The sequence below is a fragment of the Podarcis pityusensis genome (genome assembly GCF_964106645.2).
Source record: "Podarcis pityusensis genome assembly, chromosome: 14".
In the NCBI taxonomy this organism is placed as follows: domain Eukaryota; kingdom Metazoa; phylum Chordata; class Lepidosauria; order Squamata; family Lacertidae; genus Podarcis; species Podarcis pityusensis.
This window is the reverse complement of record NC_138039.1, coordinates 12,817,207-12,839,297: the sequence shown is the minus strand read 5'-3', so window position 1 is coordinate 12,839,297 and position 22,091 is coordinate 12,817,207. Positions and strand designations below refer to the sequence as shown.

General features: G+C 46.2%; 1 protein-coding gene across 2 annotated transcripts in view; it reads left to right on the top strand.

The window, feature by feature from the left end:
• The first annotated feature begins 1,202 nt into the window (after window positions 1-1,202).
• Window positions 1,203-22,091, top strand: part of PDGFA (platelet derived growth factor subunit A) — a 59,648-nt gene continuing 38,759 nt past the window's right edge. Inside the window, exons 1-2 of one of the 2 annotated variants that reach the window (XM_080981293.1) lie at window positions 1,203-1,920; window positions 4,244-4,340. In XM_080981293.1, coding sequence (XP_080837419.1) covers window positions 1,858-1,920; window positions 4,244-4,340 — 160 coding nt within the window. In that variant the 5' untranslated portion in view covers window positions 1,203-1,857. The remainder of the gene's footprint in view (window positions 1,921-4,243; window positions 4,341-22,091) is intronic. The other variant, XM_080981294.1, reaches the window with a different exon arrangement.

Sequence of the window (22,091 nt, the reverse complement as noted above, 5' to 3'; positions counted from 1 at the left end):
TACAATCCTCGCCCCTGAACCCGGCTGCTGGGAGGAAGAGGGCGTGCTTTTGCTTAATCATGGCGATTCCCTTTCGCCTTATAAATAAAGTACAAGGTGGATTCCTTAAGGTTACAACGGGGGATCTGCGCAGAAGCCTCGTCGGCTGTTGATCCCTCCTTCCCCCTCTCTCCTTCCCTCCCTCCTCCCTCCCCAGTGCCGCAGAGAAACCCGGGGCGAGGTGACAAGGCAGGGCTGGAGGCGGCGGCGGCGGCAAGGAGGCGAAAAAGGGACTCCCCCCCTCCCAGACCATTGATATAAAGCAATGCCGGAGAGTTGCGGGGCGCTTGCCAGAAGATCGCCCTCTTCCCGCCCAGCCCTCGGGCTCCGATCTCCAATCCCTTTGCTCCTTCCACTTCCGCCTCTTTTATTTTTATATATATTTGGGGGTGGGGGGCGCGAGGTGGCGCGGACGCCGGTGCGGCGTGGTGCAGCTCGGCGCTGGTAGTGCGGTACGCCGGGCGCCCTAGACTCTCCCTCTCGGCTCGGAAGCGGCAGACCTACACGAGTCTAGGGCCGCCTGCCGGGAGCCGACCACGGTGTAGGGCGGAGGTTTGGGGGGGGGGGAGGAGGAGCTGGTGCCTGGGCAGGGACACAGGGAGGGGACCCCGCACCGCGCCGCCTGGGGAACATTTTGGAGACTCCGAAAAGGGACGCCGGCTGCAAAGAGCCGTCCCTTCCCTCGGAGTCCGTGCGCCCTCATGTCTCCGCCTGATCAACCTTGCTGGATTTTTTGCTTTTTAAATTAAAAACCACAGTGACTATTTTATATATATTTTTTGCAAAGAATCCGTGCCCAAAGTGGCTCCGTTTCCTCTAGCAAATCTTCCGGTCCTTTTAATATTTTGGTCTTTTCCCCTTCCTCTCCCCCCGAAAAAGCAAACGAGCAAGAAGATTCCTGTTTCCCTCGCGGAAGAAGGGTGCACACTTGCAGAAAGGACGTTGATCCTTTATTATTTCTTTCCCCCCACCCCTCCTCCCGCTCCCAACAGAAGTACAGTATATACATGCGAATCTAATATTATCAAAGGGGCGTGGATGCGCCTTGCAGAGAAGGGTGCATTCGCAAAAGATCAGCTAGCGATCTTTCCCCTCTCTCCTTTTCCCATCTCGCTGCGGGGTGGGTGGGTATTTAGAAAGCGGGTTGGGGTGAGCGGTGGGGGGGGGGGCGGGCGGGTGGAGAGAGAGGAAGAGCGATTGAGAAGGAGGGACTGGTAACTCTCCGCATGTCTGGAAGGGGGCGAGCTGTCTCCAGACACAGGTGATGGGCGTTTCGGCGGCCTGCTAGGGTTTCACTTCGCTGCGATCTAAGCAAATATGCAGAAGTACCGGCTGGTTTAGTCCTGCGAAAGCCAAGGGAGGCAACGCGCAGGAGAAGCGAGCGAGCGAGAGGAGCGACAGCGATCAGCTGCAAAGCCCCCTTTCCCCCCCCACCACCCGCGTTTTTTATTTTTTTATTTTTTGGAGAGCGAAGCGGGGTGGGGTGGGGTGGTGGGGGGAAACCAAGAACCGCCACCCCCTTGTAAGCCTCGTCTTCCTTCCTTCTCCCCGTGGCGCCTCTACCCGAGGAGAGAAACCCCGCGCGCAAAAGGAGACCCCGATCGATCCTCTGTGAAATCAATAAATCCAAAGAGAGCCGCCCCCCCCAAGCCTCCCCGCCGCCACCCCGATCAGCGCCCAAGCCGGAGAGAACTCCACACCGGTGTGGCGATCCCTCTGAGGGATGGTTGTTATTTTCCCAGCCCAGGGAGGCGGGCTGGTGCTCCTCCTTCGCAGCCCCGTTGAATTGTATTCCTGGCTACAGTGCATGAGACCGCGATGAGGACCTGGGCAGGATTTTGGCTCATAGGGTTGTGCTACCTGGCCATCGTGCTGGCGGAGGTAGGTGCTTCGCCGTTGGAAATCGGGGGTTTGGAGGTGGGGGGGGGGAGAGATCCGGGCGGCGGCGGCAGTAGCAGGCTCAACATCCCTGTCTTTATTTTATTTTTCTTAAGCCTGAACTATTTCTATAGTTTTGCATGACAAGTGTAATTCTTCCTCCTTCCCCTTTCCTTCTTAATGTTTTGGATGAGAGGCTGATCTCTCCAACCTCCCCCCTCCCCAAGCCCAAGTCGGAAGACCTACTATGTTTGCAATACCATGGATGGCTTTAGCTTCGCCCTGGATGAAGGAGGGAGGGGAAAGGGAGAGAGAGAGAGACTCGCTTCTAAAATCTTGCAAAAGATCAAGTACTGTAGTGAGGGAGTGGTGGTGGTGGAGAGCCGCTCGTCACGTTAAGATGCATGGCTGCGATCCGAATTAAGATCGTGCAGCGCGCTGGTTTCCCCGGGGCTGGCATGGAGGCGGGGGTTGCACTGCTTGCTGTGTGTGCCCTTACACGCGTGTAAAACGTGCGAGCGTTCGAACGCTCGTTGCAAGTCCCCTAGAACGGTTTGCAAACGGCGCCCTGGGTCGGCGCGAGTGCCGCCTGGCGAGCGGGGTGGGGAGGCGAGTTGGGAAGAGGGATTTTAATAGCGCGGTTTCCTGTTAATGAGAAGCTAGCATGAATCTGCTAAAATAGAATAATAATGAAGCAATTAGGCTAGTGGGTTTCTAATTGATGTAGCAGAGCCTTGCTTTGGCATTCCAGAGGGAGCGGCGCGTTACCTCCATCCACCTTAGGAATTCACTTTATAAGGTCAGAAGAGATAAAATCATAGCGTGTTTACTTGGAAGCGTATCCCACTGAGTTCAGTGGGTCCACCTGCCCTGACCAAAGTAGGTGCACTGTTTAGGATTCCGGCTTTATTTGGGGGAAAAGGACGAGTTCCCTCTAAGCCTGCTTATTGCTCTTTATGGGCATATTTTGGATTTTCACGGGCATAGTTTTGGATTTGATAAAATCTCTCCCTCTCCTCTCCTCTTCCAATTTTGAGGATTATTACAGGTGGCCATTTCTGGGGGAAAGAGATGTGGGAATTAAATGACTTATAAGGAAGGACATCTCTTTTAAAAGGAACACTGGATTGACCTTGCTTGTAAACACTGTGATGTGTAAAATTATAGCTCCCAAAGCAGCTTTTTTGCAGTCTTCCGACGTGGGAAACCTGTAGGATTGTATTAGTTCTGGATCTATAATCTCCCCCTCCCTCTGTCTCTCTCTGTCTCCCCCTTCCTTCGCATTCCCAACCAGACAGATTTTTTTTTTAAGTGAGGGGGAGTTAAGTACTAAGCTGACACCAATGCCAACCTAAAACTTTATTACTGTGCTAACTTTCCTGCTGCTGAAAAGAAATGCAGGGATAAATATCTCTTACGCTGCAAACCGAGTGTGTGTAATTAAGAAAGAGAGGTGATTTTCAAGTACATACGTAGGAGGAGGAGGAGGAAAGTCCTTCCTGGTCTGATCCAATGCATGTTTGCAAAGCCCTGTCTGAGTTCAAGAGGACTTGCTCCCCAGGGAGAGCTCATAGGATTGCTTTCTTGGAAAGTCTCCCAGGAGTTGGCTGGGTTACTGAGCTGTGCTGCCTTTAAACTTGATCTATCTCATGCCGTGGGGTTTTTTTTAACGATGGTGCCCAGGGACACCCTTCTTCCTGCCCCAACGGCCCAATCCTAAACAGGGTTACTCAGGAATCAGTTCTGTTCATTTTGCACAGGACTTACTCCCAAGTAAGTGTGCGTGAAATGGCAGCTGAGCAGCCTGTACCTGTATACGGTTACTAATTCCTGCAGAATTCAATAGGATTTACTTCCAATGAAGTGTGCTTGGGATGTGAGTCAAAAACCAACCAACCAGTGTCCCCCCCCCTTTTTTTTTTTGCCTTTCAAACTTGCTGGACTTCCTCCGAAATCAAGGAAGCGAAATTCCCTGGGTGAGAAACACAGTCTTTCTGACCCCCTCCTCACAATCAGGTGGGGCCCCAAACAGTTTCCAACCTCCTGGCGAACGCAGGCAAAATGTAGGCACCTGCCAGATAGCAGCAGAGTTTCATGGCAAGGATTTGTGTTGCTTGGTGCAATGCTGGATGCGGCTTCAAAATGATGATGATGATGATTTAAATTGCCCTTTAGCAGTTGGAGGAAGGGGGGAGAGTAGATTAGAGAGCAGGCGAAGAGGCTTCAGTGGCCACAAGATGCAACCCTACAGGCTGTACTCAGAAAGTGTTTTTGGAGTGAGAAGAGAGCGATCAGCCTGTGTCTGTCTGTGTTTTCTTTTTTTAAGGAAGCTGAGATCCCTCAAGAGGTGATTGAAAGGCTGGCTCACAGCGAGATCCACAGCATCCGTGACCTGCAGCGCCTCCTGGAGATTGACTCCGTAGGTAAATTATTTCCATGCTTTTCCCCCTTACTTTCTGCTTTTTTGAGATGATAAACGAATTGCCAGTTAAATCCATGTCATCTTACGAAACTGTCAAAGAGAAAAAGAGAGAGATACTGCTTTGGGGAGTGATGCGTTTTCCTTAAAAAAACCTCTGTGGGGAGTCACCGGCGGCTCTGCACATGGGACCGATGCTTTCCAAATGTCTTCTGTCCACTCTTAAATTCGCTCCTGCTTTGGGCAGGCAGATGGAACCCAAAGGTCAGCTTTCAGGGATGCAGGCTGAGTCAGGCATTTTTCCCAAGCCGCGGGAACATTTCGGCCTCAGGACAGAGAGTCACTGCTTCCAGCCCGGCCCAGCGTTGTATTTTGAGTTCTTGCACGTCTGTGTGTATAGGGGATGCATCTTAAAAAACACGGCAACCTTGCTGGATTGAAGGAAGGAGTGGTCTGGCTTGGTTTATTGTCTTTTCCTGGGTGCTTCTACAAGCAGGGTTTGAAGCAATCGCCTTCCCTGGAAGGTTGACCCCCAGGCAACCTGAATTCTGCAGTACAGAGCCTTTGGAGCTTGGCCCCCTGTTTTGCCATTATGGCTAGCAGCGCTTGTGTGTCTGACCAGATCAGTTGTGCTCATGCTTTTGAACTGTTGGTTGTGTGGCTGTGATTGTGTTTGACATCCAGTGACGGAACTCCTGCTTTTGGTGGTCTACACGAGCAGGGAACTTCTTCTTCTGCTGCTGTTTTTATTTTTTATTTTTTGGCATTTGTGCCTTGCCTTTCTTCAAAGCAAGAATTGTGAAATTCTACTATGACTTTTCATTTATGTGGCACAAAATGTGGAAAATGTACTTAAATTCTTCATTGGGTTCACATGTGCAGTAATCTTAGTTTGTGTTGTGCGGGGTTTTTTTTTGTTTGTTTGTTAATATTCCATTTTTGCAGCAGGGAACTGAGGGTGACAGCTAAGGCCTAACTAAGTTGGACTTTGAACTCACAGGGTTGCACCCAATGTTTGTCCCACTCAGAATAGACCTGTTAAAATTAATCAACACAGTTCTCGTTGGCCCACTGATTTCAGTGGTGCAACTCAGAGTAGGACTTAGTTGGATGCACACATTCTGCCCATCTATAAAATCAAAATGTTCCCCTACTTTTGATTGGACAGATTTAGGGTTGGTTCACCCATGCTTTTACCATCACGTGATTTTCCTCCATTCAGCAGGCAATCCTTTCCTGGGAATAAGCCCCATTGTACTCGAGGAGGCCTACCTGTGAGTAGGCATGCAGAAGATTACCTGAGGGCTGCTGCCTTAATGTGTGAAGTTCCACCCAAAAGTATTGTGTTTGGATTGAGTCAATACGGAAATTCTGTCTGCAGTGTTAGCTGATGTTGCAGTCATCAAGTGATGAATGTGTCTGGGTGAACCATGGAATTTCAGCTGCCACAGGCAAACTTCGATAGAGGATCCTGTGCACGTGGTGGTTCTTTCCTAATGTAAAAATGGGGTATTTATTTGTGTGTAGAGTTCCTAACTGGCCTGCTCTTGCAAGATATTATACCTGTGTGTCAGAACTCTACGCTTTGCATGATCAGCAATGCAGCCTCAATATAGCCTCATAATTTAAACCTCCCCACAACCCAGAAGTGTTGTAGGTGGCTGTGACTTTTATAGGTTCAGGATAATTTCTCCAGCCAGGAAGAACTCCCATCACATTGCCTCTAATTCATGCCACTGTGTTGTTATCTTCAAGATCTATTGCCTTGGGTTCATTTGTAAAAAAATATTCCAAGTCGTGTTTATGAATGAAGTCATGTCTCTACAAGATGGTGGTGGCTGCTTTCTTCTTCTTCTCCTCCAGTGAAAGGAAAAATAAACTCCTTCCTTTTGACTTTAAACAGAAAGCCTGCTCCATTGAGCTTCCAAACAATCGGCATTCACATTTTTTATTTTTTATTAAATAGCCCAAGGTTATTTTCTGCATCATTAGATCTACAAATGCTTCGAAGGGCAAACGTGCAATTTGCTAATATTTCTGTACTGCAACAGACCCATCCTGCTATTAAATCTGATCTCTCACAGTTGTCATTGTTGAGTCCAAGCAGATTTCACGATTATGTACTATGCCGGGAGTGATTGCTTTGTTTATTTTGCAAAAAAATATGAAAGGGGAGGGGGGGAAATGCTATTTATTTATTTATTCTTTTAAAGGCAAGGGAAGTCTCTACCAATCTTGTATCCTGAGTCAGGAATCTGGCATGTCGCTGCTTGTGTTGTTAATAGTGGAGCTGCTCCATTTAAACAAAGACTGCATAGTTGCTATGCTTTTTTTCCTTCCAAAAAATAAAATAAAATTGCAGGGGCCCTTTGAAAGTTCCTCCTGAGTTACTTCACAGATACATCCCCCCCCCCCAGGAGGAGCACTCTAATTTCAGTGGGCCTACTCTAGGGAACATAGCATCAAGTTTGCATCCAAAAGGCAGGATCCACTGAGAACAGTTTTCCTTGGCAAGTCTTACTTCCATAGAGCTGCAGAAGTTGCAACCAAAATGACCGTGTCTTTCCCTGCAAGGGCAGTTGAGGGCATTTGGGGGAGTTGGGCAGGAGGAAGACCACTAACAGCACAGTCCTGTTGTAATATCTGCTCTGAGGTCAGCCCTGCTGGGTTCAATGGGAGTTGGTCCCAGCTAGGTGTGAAGCCCAGCGAAGAGTATGATAGAGCAGGAGTGGCCCACCTGTGGTCCTCAGCATGTTGTTGGATTGCAGCGCCCGTCAGCCAAAGTCAACATGGCCAGTTGTCATGGGTGATGGGAGATGTAGTCAACCTGCTCCACAATGGTTGTGAAATGGAAAACTTAATGAATCTGAATGTTAGAAAGTTTGGGTAAAACAAAGCAAGTCTTCACCCAACATCTAACGAATGTATCAAAACCACCGTCTTCAGGTCTTTAACAGGAGATCAGACAAATTTTGGGGGAAAGGGGTCTGTGACTGGCTGCTAGCCATGATAACTGCATAGCAGATGTAGGGAACTTTGGGGTCTCTCGATGTTGCTGAACTACAATTCCCATCAACCCCGGCAAGCGTGGTTGTTTTGTTGGCCGAGGATGATGGGAGTTGTAGTTTCACGGCACTTGGAAGGGCTAGAAGTCTCCCAGACTTGCTATATAGGGTTGTATTCCAATGTGAGTCATACTCAAGAGTAGACCCATTGAAATGAATGGGCCCAAGCAAGTTAAGGTCATTAATTTTAGTGGGTCTGCTTGGAGCATGATTAACGTTGGATCTAATCCAAGGAATTCTAATAGCTACATAGAACCTCCATGTTCAAGGGCAGTATACCACCGGGAGGTGAGAGATGGGCAACAGTCTTCATTGCCTTCATAGCCTCCTCTGGATTTCTTAGACGTGTCTGGTTAGGAAGCAGGATTAGGTGGGCCTTTAGAATCCTATGTTAAGACCCTCAGAGATCCATCTAGTCCACCAACCTTCTTCTCAGAATTGTCATAAGAATGCAAGAAGAGTCTTGCTGGCTCAGTCCAGAGGTCATTCTTGTCCAGTGATCTGTTCTTAAAGTGACCAGTCAGACGCTGATGGGCAGTCTACAAGCAAGGCATGAACACTGTTCCCACTCAGGTTCCCAAGGATTCTATGGTTTTGAGAGACATGTTCTACCCAGTAGTGAAGGTAGTGCTATCAGCTTTTAATACCAGGAGCTGAGACCTGGAGTAGGTGAAGCTGCTGCTAAGCCAATATGCAAAGTTCCCTCCCCACACCCCTAAGTAACGCAGCATTTCCTCACTTCAGTTAGGATTAAGGAGCAGGTGTAACATAGTGGCTGAAGGAACTGAGCCGAGAGCATCTCTGCTTTAACACTACAGTGTTATGTATGTTGGTGTGGAAGTAAGTCTCATAATGGAAAGTGTGCTTAGATTGCACATCTCACCTTGTCCTTGAACTCACTGAGTGTCCTTAGCAGGGTCTCCTGAAGCGCAAAAGAAGAACCCAGCTGGAACAGGACCAAAGGGCCGTTCAGTCCAGTACCCAGCTCTCCCAGCGATCAGTCAGAGGCATATGGGAAGCCCAAAAGCAGGACATGAGCACAATGTCCTTGCCCTTTCCTGCTCATGTTCCCCAGCATCCGATATTAGGGACTTACTGTCCCTGATACTGAAGGTCTTGGTCTGGTCAGTGTCTGAATGGGTGACCGCCTAGGAACTACATGTACGCTGCTTTGGGTTCCTTGTATGTAGGATGTAAGAACAAAATGCGGCGTGAGCTCCCATTGCTTCATCCCAGCTCCTGCCAACCCAGCAGTTCGAAAGCACACCAGTGCGAGTAGATAAATAGGTACCACTGCGGCGGGAAGGTGAACGGTGTTTCAGTGTGCTCTGGTTTCCGTCACGGTGTTCCCTTGTGCCAGAAGCGCTTTAGTCATGCTGGCCACATGACCTGGAAAAGCTGTCTGTGGACGAACGCCGGTTCCCTCTGCCTGAAAGCGCCGAAACCCCATTATCACCTTTGACTGGACACCTTCCAGGGGTCCTTTAACTTTTACCTTTGTGGTTAGAGGCTAGGATTCAAATCTCCACTCAGTCATGAAACAAACTGAGTGATCTCCACTCGCTTCATTCATATTTTTACCTGTCCCCATCATGTCCCAAATAGCTCCGTTGGTTAGAGCATGGTGCTGATAAGACCAAGGTTGCAGGCTCACAACAGCTGCATGTTCCTGCATTGCAGGGGGTTGGACTGGATGACCCTCAGGGTCCCTTCCAGCTCTACGATTCCATGTTCTGTGTCCTCTCCTATTTGCCTCTTTTATTTTGTTGTTAACCAAGAAGCCCCAAATGTTGCAAACTTTCCTTATGCGGAGGCTGGCCTCAGCCACTTGACCACTGCGTCTGACAAAATATTTCCGGAAGTCTACAAGCGGGGTGTGAAGGTAACAGCCCTCAACTTTTGCATGCATAAGAACATAAAGGGAACTTGCTGGATCCGGCCAGTGGCCCATTGAGTCCAGCATCCTGTTCTAGATGCCCGTGGGAAACCCACAAGCAGATCCTGAGGGCAAGAGCAGTCTCCCCTCCTGTAGTTTTCGGCAATGGCATGTGGGAGCATTGCTGCCTGCAGCTGGAAGCAGAACATAGCCTTTGTGACTAGTAGACATTGATATTCTTCTCCATGAATTTGCCCAATCTATTTTAAGCCATCCAAGTTGGTGGCCATCACTGTTTCCCATGGGAGCAAGTTCCATAGTTAACCTTGCTCTGTGCGAAGGAAGTACAGTGGTACCTCGGGTTACAGACGCTTCAGGTTACAGACTCCGCTAACCCAGAAATAGGACCTTAGGTTAAGAACTTTGCTTCAGGATGAAAACAGAAATCGCCTGGCGGCAGCGGGAGGCCCCATTAGCTAAAGTGGTACCTCAGGTTAAGAACAGTTTCAGGTTAAGAACGGACCTCTGGAATGAATTAAGTTCTTAACCCAAGGTACCACTGTATTTTCTTTTACCTGTTTCCAGAAGTACTGAAGTTGAGTTGTTCACGTCTTTGTCAAGCCTTCCTGATCTGACAGGGCTGTGATAGCTTCATGCTTGTGGGGCCTTAGCCTGACAGTGCTATCCTGTGGCACCATCCTACTGTCAGGGTTGGTAGGAATTGGCGCTGAAAATATTGTGTGGGCTGCTTTGAAGGAATTCTTGTGTAGGTTCTGCATGTTTATGGAAGGCATAAGGCATTCCTTGGACTGGGATGGTATTTTGGAACAAAGGATGCTATGCAAGCGGACAGCTTTGATTCATAATTTGTGAGAAGCCAGGAGTATTTTATTGTGCAGCTGTAGATCAGCACAAGAAGGCCCCGGTGTCGTCTTGAGTTGCCAAGATCTGTTTCTGCCCCCTGTGACATTTCTGTAGTTTTTGCTTGCGATCTGAGGAGCAAGCTCAGAAGCTTGGGAATGTCCAGAGAGTTTAGGTATTTTACATCTCCCTTTTAAAACTGCATATCACAAAGTATCTACGCAGACACAAGTGTATGTACAATTTTTTAAAAAAATAAAAAACCCCACCTAAATGGCAAAGAACCTAGTCTGTCAATTACGTTGTGTTCTGGTGGGTTTGGGCTTCTGAACCTAGTCTCAGATTCTATAGACCTTGATGTGCCAGCCAGGTTGAATGCCCATCCCCACCACAAATTTCTTCATTAAATTTTCAGCACGACTGGACTCTTGTCAACTGAATGGTCCCTTTCATTTATTGGAGGTACTCATGCAAGGAAACACTGGTTTCTTAAGGAAGGATTTAATATTGTATTTTAATTGTTGTTACCTGCCCCTGGGACCATTGCATAAAGGATGGGTAATAAATGGTGGTGGTGGTGGTGATCCTGAATGGGGTAATTGTGCCCCTGAAAGACCAGGTGCGCAGCCTGGGAGTCATTTTGGACTCACAGCTGTCCAAAACGCAGGTCATTTCTGTGTCCAGGGCAGCTGTCTACCAGCTCCATCTGGTAGGCAGGCTGAGACCCTACCTGCCCACTGATTATCTTGCCAGAGTGGTGCATGCTCTAGTTATTGCCTGCTTGGACTACTGCAATGTGCTCTACGTGGGGCTACCTTTGAAGGTGACCTGGATACTGCAACTAATCCAGAATGTGGCAGCTAGATTGGTGACTGGTAGTGGCTGCTGAGACCACATAACACCGGTCCTGAAAGACCTACACTGGCTCCCAGTACATTTCCAAACACAATTCAAAGTGTTAGTGCTGACCTTTAAATCTCTAAACGGCCTTGGCCCAGTATAACCAAAGGAGCATCTCCACCCTCATCGGTCAGCCCAGACACCGAGGTCCAGCTCTGAGGGCCTTGGGATGGTTCCCTCACAGCGAGAAGTGAAGCTACAGGGAACCAGGCAAAGGGCGTTCTCGGTAGTGGTGCCCGCCCTGTGGAACGCCCTCCCATCAGATGTCAAGGAAATAAACAACTATCTGACTTTTTGAAGACATCTGAAGGCAGCCCTGTACAGGGAAGTTTTTAATGTTTGAAATTTTATTCTGTTTTTAGTCCTCTGTTGGGAGCCGCCCAGAGTGGCTGGGGAAACCCAGCCAGATAGGCGGGGTATAAATAATAAAATTATTATCATTATCATTATTATTATTGATTTGTTGGTGCCCTCTCATTCCCTGACTGTCCCAAGGAGTCTCCTGTTCTTCAGAGTGTCTCGCTTTATGGAATTCAGGAAGGAGAACTGTGATTAAAAACAGCCCCTTTCTCTTTTGAGTTTTGTTGGGTGAAAGAGCTTTCTCTTGCTTTGCAACAGATTCTGATGCTGCATTTTAGAGGATGAACGGCTGATAATGCCTTCTCATAAAATTAGAAACCACACCCCCAGATCATCTGCCATCATGTTAAGAATAATCAGCATTCAGCAACACAGCGCTTTAATCAATCTTTCTGACTTTTTTTATTGCAAAAAGGCCAGATTGTTCTTTTACGGTCTGGTCTTGTAAAACAATGGAAACTCTCGTTGGAGTTTTAACAGGAAGATTTGGGTTTTGGGCAGACCCGGGTGGTGAGTTAGCTACTGTCTGATCCAGCAGAGCATTATGTGGGTAGTGTTCCGTTTGCTTAGAATGATTATTGTTTACCATTTTTTCAGGGTTCTGTTCCTCACTGTAGCTTCTGGTTAACCACTGTGTGAAACAGGATGCTGGATTTCTTGGGCATTTAGTCTGATTCAGCAGAGGTTTTTTTCTTACCATCTGAAATCCCATCATGTCTAGGGAATTAAGAGTTCAAATTCAACAAGTGTTCCTCCCAACTTCTGAGCATGTTGCTGCCTAATGGTGGATTGCTCTTTACCACCTCCTTTCTGTGACATAAGAGCAGCTAAGCCAATGGCAGCTGCCCAGGCTCACTGTGTCATAAGAGCTGATTAGCCAATCACATCATCAAGAGAGGCAGGGCGATAAGAGAACTAAGAGGTCAAGGAGGAATTTGGCAGAGTGAAGAGGTGAGAAGTGGAGGTGCGGAGGGGGCAGCTGGAGAAAGTAAATATATCTCCTTACAGTAAGCTGTCGCATATGGTGACTGCAACCTGGGCATTCACAATAGCAATGGACAGAGGAAGAGAAGGCAAGAAAGTTGTGCAGAAAGTAGCATTACAGAATCACTTCTTGATGCGTTATAACTTTCCAGAGTGCTGATAGATAAGAACAACTTGTTGCGCAGGATTCATCTGCATTTCAGGAGCAGGCAAACTCTTCAGCTCTGATGGCCACTATGAATCCTTGCCAACTCTCATTACTCATTCAAACTATACTGCCTTTCGTGTGTGACCATTGCAAGGCTGCGCACAGAAATTACATTACAGCTTCCTTGCAGGATAGCAAGTAGAATCAAATAAGTAGCAAGAAATTAATGTAATGGCTCTACCAGTGTGGTGTAGTGGTTAAGAGCGGTGGACTCGTAATCTGGTGAACCGGGTTCAATTCCCCGCTCCTCCACATGCAGCTGCTGGGTGACCTTGGGCTAGTCACACTTCTCTGAAGTCTCTCAGCCTCACTCACCTCACAGAGTGTTTGTCGTGGGGGAGGAAGGGAAAGGAGATTGTTAGCCGCTTTGAGACTCCTTAGGGTAGTGATAAAGCAGGATATCAAATCCAAAGTCGTCTTCTTCTTGTACACATCTGGGACTCTTGTTGCCAGACAGCAACCAGAGGACCTACTTTATTGATCAATGCGGTGCACAAAGTGATGTACAGATTATGGACTTGTTTACGTCCATTGTGTGGGCCAATTCTTCAAAGAAATAATTGAGAATGACTTCAAAAGAAGAATATGAAAATGCCATGAATTGGGCCGTCTTTCTTGCCGCCTCCTTGTTTTTCACTAGCTCCTTTTGCATTTCCTGCATTGCAGAGAGTTGGACTAGATGGCTTGTCAGGGTCCCTTCCCTCAGATATTTCTCTGTTGTCACCTGAAGGCCACCAGCCTTGTGTGAAGGGATATTTGCAAGATAAAGGAAGAGCTATTGCACTGCAAATGTTCCATGGGTACTTGCAGGCATGTGTGGTGGTTCTGTATGGTCTACTTTTCATGTGGGCTGTTAGTAAAAAACACACCTCTCGCCCACAAAAACAAAGATCGCATGCTATTACTATGACCTCTTTTAATCTTCAAAAAGTGTGCCTACTGTTCAGAGGTTAGCGGACAGTATTCCCAAGCTTCCCTCAGTCGGGCACAATCCTGATCTGACCCTGAAGCTACAGCAGCACCCTCCCCTTTGGTAGAGTAGTTTCTGCTGTTTCTGCTAACGTTGTTTATTTATTTAATTAAAAGAAAGGGAAGAAAAAAGATTCTTCAAGGTGACTTATGGAGGCAGTCCAGAATTCCATCCTCCTGGCTGTTTGCCGCCACCGGAGATGTAAAAACACAATTAATCGGTTTGCTTGGCATTCTCAGTAGTTCACTATTTTCTGGAAAAAGAAACAGTTGTTTTAAAAATAATGACAACTTGATTGTGCTCTGATGGTGGAGGCTTAACCCTCTCCAACGAAAACAGAAACCCAACCCAATATTGGCTGCTTTCCTAGGGGGCACTCTGTACATGGCTTGTGGAAATAATAATAATAGGCTTTTGGAAACAAAGTTTGTAATTCTAATTTGGAACCTGGCTTTCCTGGAGCCCAGCTGCATGATTCTTGCTCTCACAAGAGATTTGCATGTGCAGCATGTGTGTGCGTGTTGATAGAGGGAGCCCCCCCCCCCCCGAGAAGTTTGAAGCATTTTCTGTTCTGCCCTCTGACTTAAGCTTGTTCATTCTTCATTGCTACTCTTGGGCATCTTGCTCACCCACAAAAATCAAAGAGTGTGCCTAGTATTTTGGAAATCTAATCCATTGCAATCCTTTGCTGATTTAAACCTGAGTAGAGGGGTAGCAGAGCAGGTAATTCCTCAAAGAGGTAATGTGTAAGAATGGTATGATAGCATCTTCTCGTGAGCCACCTGGAAACTGTCAGTTTTTAGAGCAAACCTCTGTATTTTTACTCCCTGCCTCCAGGCATAGTCAGGAATGCTTACATGCTATCATGGTATTCTTTCTGGTTAAGTCATTGACTGAATAACGCTAGATAGATGCAGCATACTTTTGCTATTGTGATATTATTATTATTAGATTATAGGTTCAATGTAATGGATCACTGAGTTAGGGGCGAGTTGGGTGCATTTCTTTAAAAATCTACAACGCCAACTCAGAGCGACATTCGTATAAAACAGACTGCTCTTACCCAAGGCTTTGTTGAGGGTATTTGTGGGAAATCCACTGGGCTCTGTTTGGCTGAATTCTTTGAAGGCAAAAGTCAAGAATTTCATAACATGAGCATGGCATCAAAGGACCCTCGAGGCTTTGCTTTTGCACACAAATCCTCCACCTTGCAAGCCTTCCAATTGTTTGCTTTGACTAGGTACAGCAGCTATTGTCTCTTGTCTGCTGAATTTCTGCCTTAATAATGAAGCTTCCTTGGCAGCTGGGTTGCTTCCAGATGTTAGCAGTACCCCTTACACTGCAGCGGTTCTCAACCTGTGGATCCCCAGATGTTGTTGGACTACAACTCCCATCACCCCTGAGCTCTGGCCTTGCTAGTTAGGGATGATGGGAGTTGCAGTCCAACAACATCTGGGGATCCACAGGTTGAGAAAGGCTCCTTACAGTATTGCTGTTTGGCTTCAAGCAGAATGGCAACTGCTTCCAGAGCTCTGGAATCCAACTGACACTGTATGAGAGCCCGCTTTTCCCGGGCACAATTTTCTTTTTCGGACCAAGGTTCCTGTTATGAACCATACTCAGCTTCGAGGGAGATTCTGGTATCAAGGGGGATTCAGTCCAAAGCAAGCAGCAATATGTCTGCCTAATGGATTTACTAAGGGGATACACAACCTGCATTTGTCCCACATCTTTAAAGCATCATGATACTGCTTTAAATACACATGACCTGGCTTCCTCCAAAGGATTCTGGGAGCTGTAATTTAAGTGTTAAGTTTGTTAGGAGACCCCAGTTCCACAGAACTACAATTCCCAGAGTTCCTGTGAAGAGGGATTGTTTGGAAACTGTAGTTCTGGGCGGGGAATAGGCATCTTCTAACAACCCTCAGCTCCCTAAAACAACAGCATGCATTTGTTGACCAAGAAAATGATGAGGGACTGAACTAGTTGGGTTGTTTCTGACCATTTGTGTTTGGGGCTATGCCCACTGCCCCTGTTGTAAGCCTGGAGGCCTAGTTATAAAGGCTGGGCCTAAATACAGGCCTCAAGTATTGCTATTACTCTTAGTAATAAATTTATTGCCTGCCTTTCACCAGCAGGTCCCGGGGTGGTTTACAACAGTTTAAAGTCCAGTACAGTGGTACCTCAGGTTAAGTACTTAATTCGTTCCTGAGGTCCGTTCTTAACCTGAAACTGTTCTTAACCTGAGATACCACTTTAGCTAATGGGGCCTCCTGCTGCTGCCGCACAATTTCTGTTCTCATCCTGAGGTAAAGTTCTTAACCCGAGGTAATATTTCTGGGTTAGCAGAGTCTGTAACCTGAAGCGTATGTAACCCGAGGTACCACTGTATTCAAAAAGTTAAAACGGATTACAGGCACAGGAATAGGCTGGGTTCTCAAAACACACATGTCATATGTCAAAGAACCAGGGTAAAGAGGTGTGTTTTCAGTATTCGCCAAAATTTGTATGGTGAAGATGCCAGATGCAAAATCAAGAGAATTAGGTGCGTGTGAGGGGCTCAGATCAAGGCTGTGGGTATCACTTGGCAATATTTTGCCACGTGTTAAGACCCTAGCTGCCTGGCAGGCCTACCACTAATGCAGCCCTGCAGCCCCTCCTAAACTTTTTTTTTTAAATGAATGACAGGAGACTAGGTCTAGCTGCCATTATAATCCCCCACAGCAGCACTTCGTTATGGCATCTTCCTAATGGGAGTTTCTCTGAACCACTTTTGTATCTGAGGAGTGAAGATACAGTTTCGTTGCCCATGAAAATATACACACTCGTGACATATTGAGTGTAAACGTTTATTTAGTGTCTGTTTTGAACGCTGCACTTAAAACGTTTTTTGGATTAGTCATCAGCCTTCGCGGATGTGGATGACCTGGTTAGCTTTGGAGAATATGAAGGAGTTGTCTTGTAGTGAGATGTAGGAATCTGGGGTATATTGAAAGCCTTTGATCTGCCCAGCTCAGTAAAACTGGCAGTAGCATACCCTCCAACATTTCTCCAGTGAAAATAGGGATGCCCTACCCTATTCAATAATAATAATTAATAATAATAATAATAATAATAATAATAATAATAATACCCCACCCATCTGACTTGATTGCCCAAGTCACTCTGAGCAGTTTCATAATAAAACATTTTTAATAAAAAAAACCACTTTATATGTCTTCTAAAGGTTGTATAGTTACTTATCTCCTTGGCTCAGGGGTCGCACAAGCTTGCCAGGATTTTGGGCAGCTGCCTTTCCCAGCCCTACCTAGAGATTCTGGGGCTCAAACCTGAGATTTCCCACCCTCTCTTGCCCTCCCTGAGCCAAACTATTGGTCTGTGTGGTCCAATACAGTTCACTCTGAAGTTGCAAAAGTGCAAGATGATGCGTTTGACTTGTTCTGTTAAAAAAAAAAATTGCAGGCAGAGATTTTCCCCCTTAGCTCTCCTGTTTATAGGAGATCCTGCAGGAGGTTATAATACAAAACTCATTGAATAGAATCTGTCCATGAAGCTGCTAGTGAAAGATTTTGGGAATCAATAGAAGAATAACCTGTTCTACAGTTGCTCCCCGTTTGTGGAACTGTGGTTTAGCTGTGTTGTGTCTGGACCTGGCAGATGATGAAAGCAGTAAGTGGGGGAACTGTGGCCCTCCGTAGATTATTTGACTCTCAAACTCCTATTAGCCCTAGCTAGCAAGGCCAGCAGTCAGGGGCGATGGGAATTGTAGTCCAACAGTGTTTGTAGAGCCACAGGTTCCCCATCCTTGCATTTGTTAGATGGCCCCTGTCATCCTTGCTATCTGGCCACCCTAGAGAGAGAAGGAGAAGGTTGGTACAAAACAATGGGTCCTGTTTTTCCTGGTTGGGGTTAACAGTGGGTCTTTTGTCTGCCTTTTGTGGCCCTTAGCCCTGTGCATTGTCATAATTCGAATGCCTCTTGTTGACTTGTCATACAGCCAGTCTGTCTCATTTTCCTGTGTCAAATTGCCGCAGAGAGAAATAGAGAGGCAATGATGGCGCACTTCGCAAATTGACCTGTTTATTCAACGGGAGGCCTGCTCTCTGGGCCCTTTCCATTAGACTGAGGAGCAATTTCTCATTGGCACTGTATCCGAGAAAGCCTCTTCATCTATTTATGTATTAGCGAGTCAATGACATGATGGAGGAGCAACAAAAACAACAACAACCCCAGCCTGGCAGAAGAAGAAAGCAAAACGAAAAACAAATTTAGCTACATTAATGGACAAAGTAGGACAAATTGCTTGAGATGTGAGATCTTTCCTAACAAAAATGTCAGTAAAGCAAAGAATGAGAGATGAAAAAGAAAACTTGTTTTGTTAGCTAGCTGCTGGGGAAAATCCATTAAAAAAAGAAAAGAAAGGCAATTGATTATTTATATATTATATCTGTGAGCCACCTCATAAAATAAATTCTCTAGGTGCTGTACTATATATATATTAATTATATTATATATATGTATATATATATGTGTGTGTGTGTATAGTATAAAACCACATTACAGTGGTACCTCTGGTTACGTACTTAATTCGTTCCGGAGGTCCGTTCTTAACCTGAAATTGTTCTTAACCTGAAGCAAAACTTTAGCTAATGGGGCCTCCCGCTGCTGCCGCGCCGCCGGAGCACGATTTCTGTTCTCATCCTGAAGCAAAGTTCTTAACCCAAGGTACTATTTCGGGGTTAGCAGAGTCTGTACCCTGAAGCGTATGTAACCTGAAGCGTATGTAACCCGAGGTACCACTGTATAATGAAGCAACAATAAGATTAACATGCTACCAACATAATACTCCAAATACAAAACCATCAAATTGAAAATATTATTTGTAGCCCAGAACTAAAACAGTCATAAAATACAAGCTTTAAAACCACCTTAAAAGGCCATGGAGAACTTAAAAGTCTCAATCTGGTGCCCAAAAGGCAGCAGTTTGGGTACCAGGTGGGCTTCTCTAAGAAAAGCATCCCATAGCCAGGAGGTCCCACTTCTCTGCTTTCTCCCAAGATGTACCAGGAGATCCACTCTAGGAAGATTCTGGCACAGTATTGTCTACACTGAGTGGCCTCAGTTCTCCTATATGTGTTCTACTCACAAGTAAGTTCAATAGGCTTCACCTCCCTGATAAGTGTGTTTAGGATTGCAGCTGTTAAAAAATGGTTGATTTACTTTAGAAAAAATAGTAAAGTCACGTGCTTCATCAGGTAGCAGCGGATTAGAAAAGACTCATAATTTTTAAAAATGCAAATATTTATAAAAAATGGCAGATGGGAAGCATCATATTGGAAGATGCATTTACTTTTAAGACAGAATTTCTCCTTTAAGGTGTTTGCTACTCATCTGCAGAGGGCTAGCCTTCAAGTACGTTCTGAGGCAATGCACATTTAAGTGAAATCGCGTATATTGGGAACACCATTGGAACAAACCTTCAAACGCCTCAATAACTCCCTCCAAACTTCCTCGCTCAAACTCCAACTCTCTACAAGCCTCAAAGGTTGGTGCAAGGGCTCCTGGGATTGCACTTGCAAAAGCTTGTGAAATTGCTAGATGCTGTTTCTGTGCCATTTTTGCCGTTTTCAAGTTCTTTTAGGGCTGTTTTTGCCCCTTCTTATGCCACTTCCGGGTTTGCGGCGACATGTCCGTTCGCAGTTGCACATGCCCAGAATGTGTGCAAATGAGGAGTTGCCTGTATTTGATACACGCTTCTAAGAACCCGAATTCCCTCTTGCAAGAATTTGAAGTATTTCTCTCATTCTAAACCCAGTTCCTACTATATTAACGTTCCCTGCTTGGATTCGCCTGACTGAAAGCTAACTCGCTAGACATCTTTCCTGCTTATTCCTCCCAAAACTGAAATTCTCCACCCCACCCCCTGTCCCTTTCAAAGCTTTGATAAGAACAGTGCATGCATGGGCTATTCGTTGGTTGTTTGGGCGCGATGATGCAGAGATGATTTAGCTTAGATGCTGCAAGAAGAAGAAGAAGAAGAAGAAGAGTTTGGATTTGATATCCCACCTTTCACTCCCCTTCAGGAGTCTCAAAGCGGCTAACATTCTCCTTTCCCTTCCTCCCCCACAACAAACACTCTGTGAGGTGAGTGGGGCTGAGAGACTTCAGAGAAGTGTGACTAGCCCAAGGTCACCCAGCAGCTGCATGTGGAGGAGCAGGGAGGAGCAGGGAATTGAACCTGGTTCACCAGATTACGAGACTACCGCTCTTAACCACTACATCAGAAAGGACTGCTGTGTGAGTAACATAAAAAAGGGGGTTTGGAAGCTGACATGACTCTACTGGGGGCAGGGATCTGAAGTTATGAGGAGTGTGAGCCTGAACCCTCCCCACAAGTCTGACCTGTGTGTGAGAGAGATTTTGTTTTAGTGTGGGAATGAAGAGGTTCAGCAGCCCAGCAAATAAGTTGACATGTAGCTAATCCACAAACATGTTTATTTAATGCAGGTGGATAGTCAAGTGATCATAGGGACATAGAAAGTTGCTTTATAATGATACAGACCCTTGGTCCCTCTAGCTTTCAGCCAGTGTTCAAAACTCCCCTTTCATTAGGGCAAGCAATTTCTTGGCTGTTGAAAGTTGCAGGATACTGCTTTAAATGTGTGGTGCCGATGGGGCCAGAGTTGAACTCTTAAAAGTTCATTTTGTCAACCTTCTGACAGTGTAGGAAATCCTGTACTATAGCATCCTGGAGAGGTAGCAACTCAGCCTCAGGTTAAATCCTCTATTGTGGGAGAGTCCACCAGCTTTCAGCGCAGTCTTTCCTACTGTTGAACAGCTGTTGCTGTTGAGAAGGTCTTCCTAATATTAGATCAAAATCCTCCCTATTGTAGTTTGAACTCATTTGTTTGGGTCCCACAGAAAGCAAATCTGCTGAATCTGTGAGAGCCCTTCAAATGCCATATTTGTTTGAACTGTAAAAGGGCAAAAATGAAAATCTTTTAGTGTTTATTCCGGAATGTAAAGTTGGTTGCAAACTGGGTGGCGCAACACAGCTCTCATGTTTGCAGACCTGACTCCAAAATGATTATTCATGATTTTATGGTTGTAATCTCAGGAGCACACTATAAACCTTTATTGATTTTAGCCAGGCTCACTCCAGGCTTCAGCTGCTGAAAGGAATAAAACGACTGTCAAAGGCGCTTGCTGTCTGCATCCATGTGTTTCTGCTCATATAAATGACATCTCTGTTTTCATTTTTCTTACGAACAGCATCAACAAAAGATTGAGAGCATATTGGAATTTCGGTGGAATTTCGTTTGCTGCGGCAAAGTTGGAGACACCCTGGTCTACTGCTGAGTCAAATGTTTCTTTTGTCAAGGTGGCAGTAGTTGGGATCTTTCTCTAGTGCAATGGGCAGGCGTCTCTGTGACCCCCCCCCCCCCCGGTGTTGTACTTCATTAGCTGCAGCCAACATGGCCAGTGGTCAGGGTGATGGGAGTTGTTGTGCAACAACATCCGCAGGGCATAGCTTCTTGCTGTGGAGTAGCAACGGTGCCTTGCCCATGGGCTTCCTTGGAGGCATCTTACTGGCCATTGTGGGGGAACAGGATGCTGATCTAGGTGGACCTCTGGTCTTCGGTCTTAAGTCTATGATGTCCCATTTTGTTCATGTCATCAGTTGATGTTGGAGTGATAAAGTACTATATACACTTCTTAGAGTATAAGCCCATTGAAGACAGCATGAGTTACATTGGAGTAACCCAAATGCTGTGGTCTAAACCACTGAGCTTCTTGGGCTTGCCGATCAGAAGGTTGGCGGTTCGAATCCCCACGACCGTGTGAGCTCCCGTCGCTCTGTCCCAGCTCCTGCCAACCTAGCAGTTCGAAAGCATGCCAGTGCAAGTAGATAAATAGGTACTACTGCAGTGGGAAGGTAAACAGTGTTTCCATGTGTTTTTGTTTCCATCACGGTGTTCCATTGCGCCAGAAGCGGTTTAGTCCTGCTGGCCGCATGACCCGGAAAACTGTCTGTGGACAAATGCCGGCTCCCTCTGCCTGAAAGCGATATGAGCACCACAACCTCATAGTCGCCTTTGACTGGACTTAACCATCCAGGGGTCCTTTACCTTTTACCTTTATTACACCACAAGTCTATGTTAATATCTCCCGAGTTCTACCTTAAAGAGTACACCCATTGACATAAATGGGACTTTAAGTAAGACCAGATTTGAATCCAATCCTGCCCCGTTCTTTGTTTACTATCCAACCTGAATAAGAGTTTCCCCTCTCTCCAAATACCTTAATTCAGATGTTCAAAAACCGCAAATAATGAATAAAGCAAAATACAGATAACAAACAAAGCAGGTGTTAGCAGTGGTACCTTCCAATTTTAGATACGTGCACCATGGAGTCTACAGTTTTTAACCCAGCAAAGTCTTGTCATAAAGAACTGTGGGTTGATGGTGCTGCTGTTGGAACATCCTGCCTTATAAGATGTAAAGCAAAACCAGTCCAGTCCAAAGCCTCCA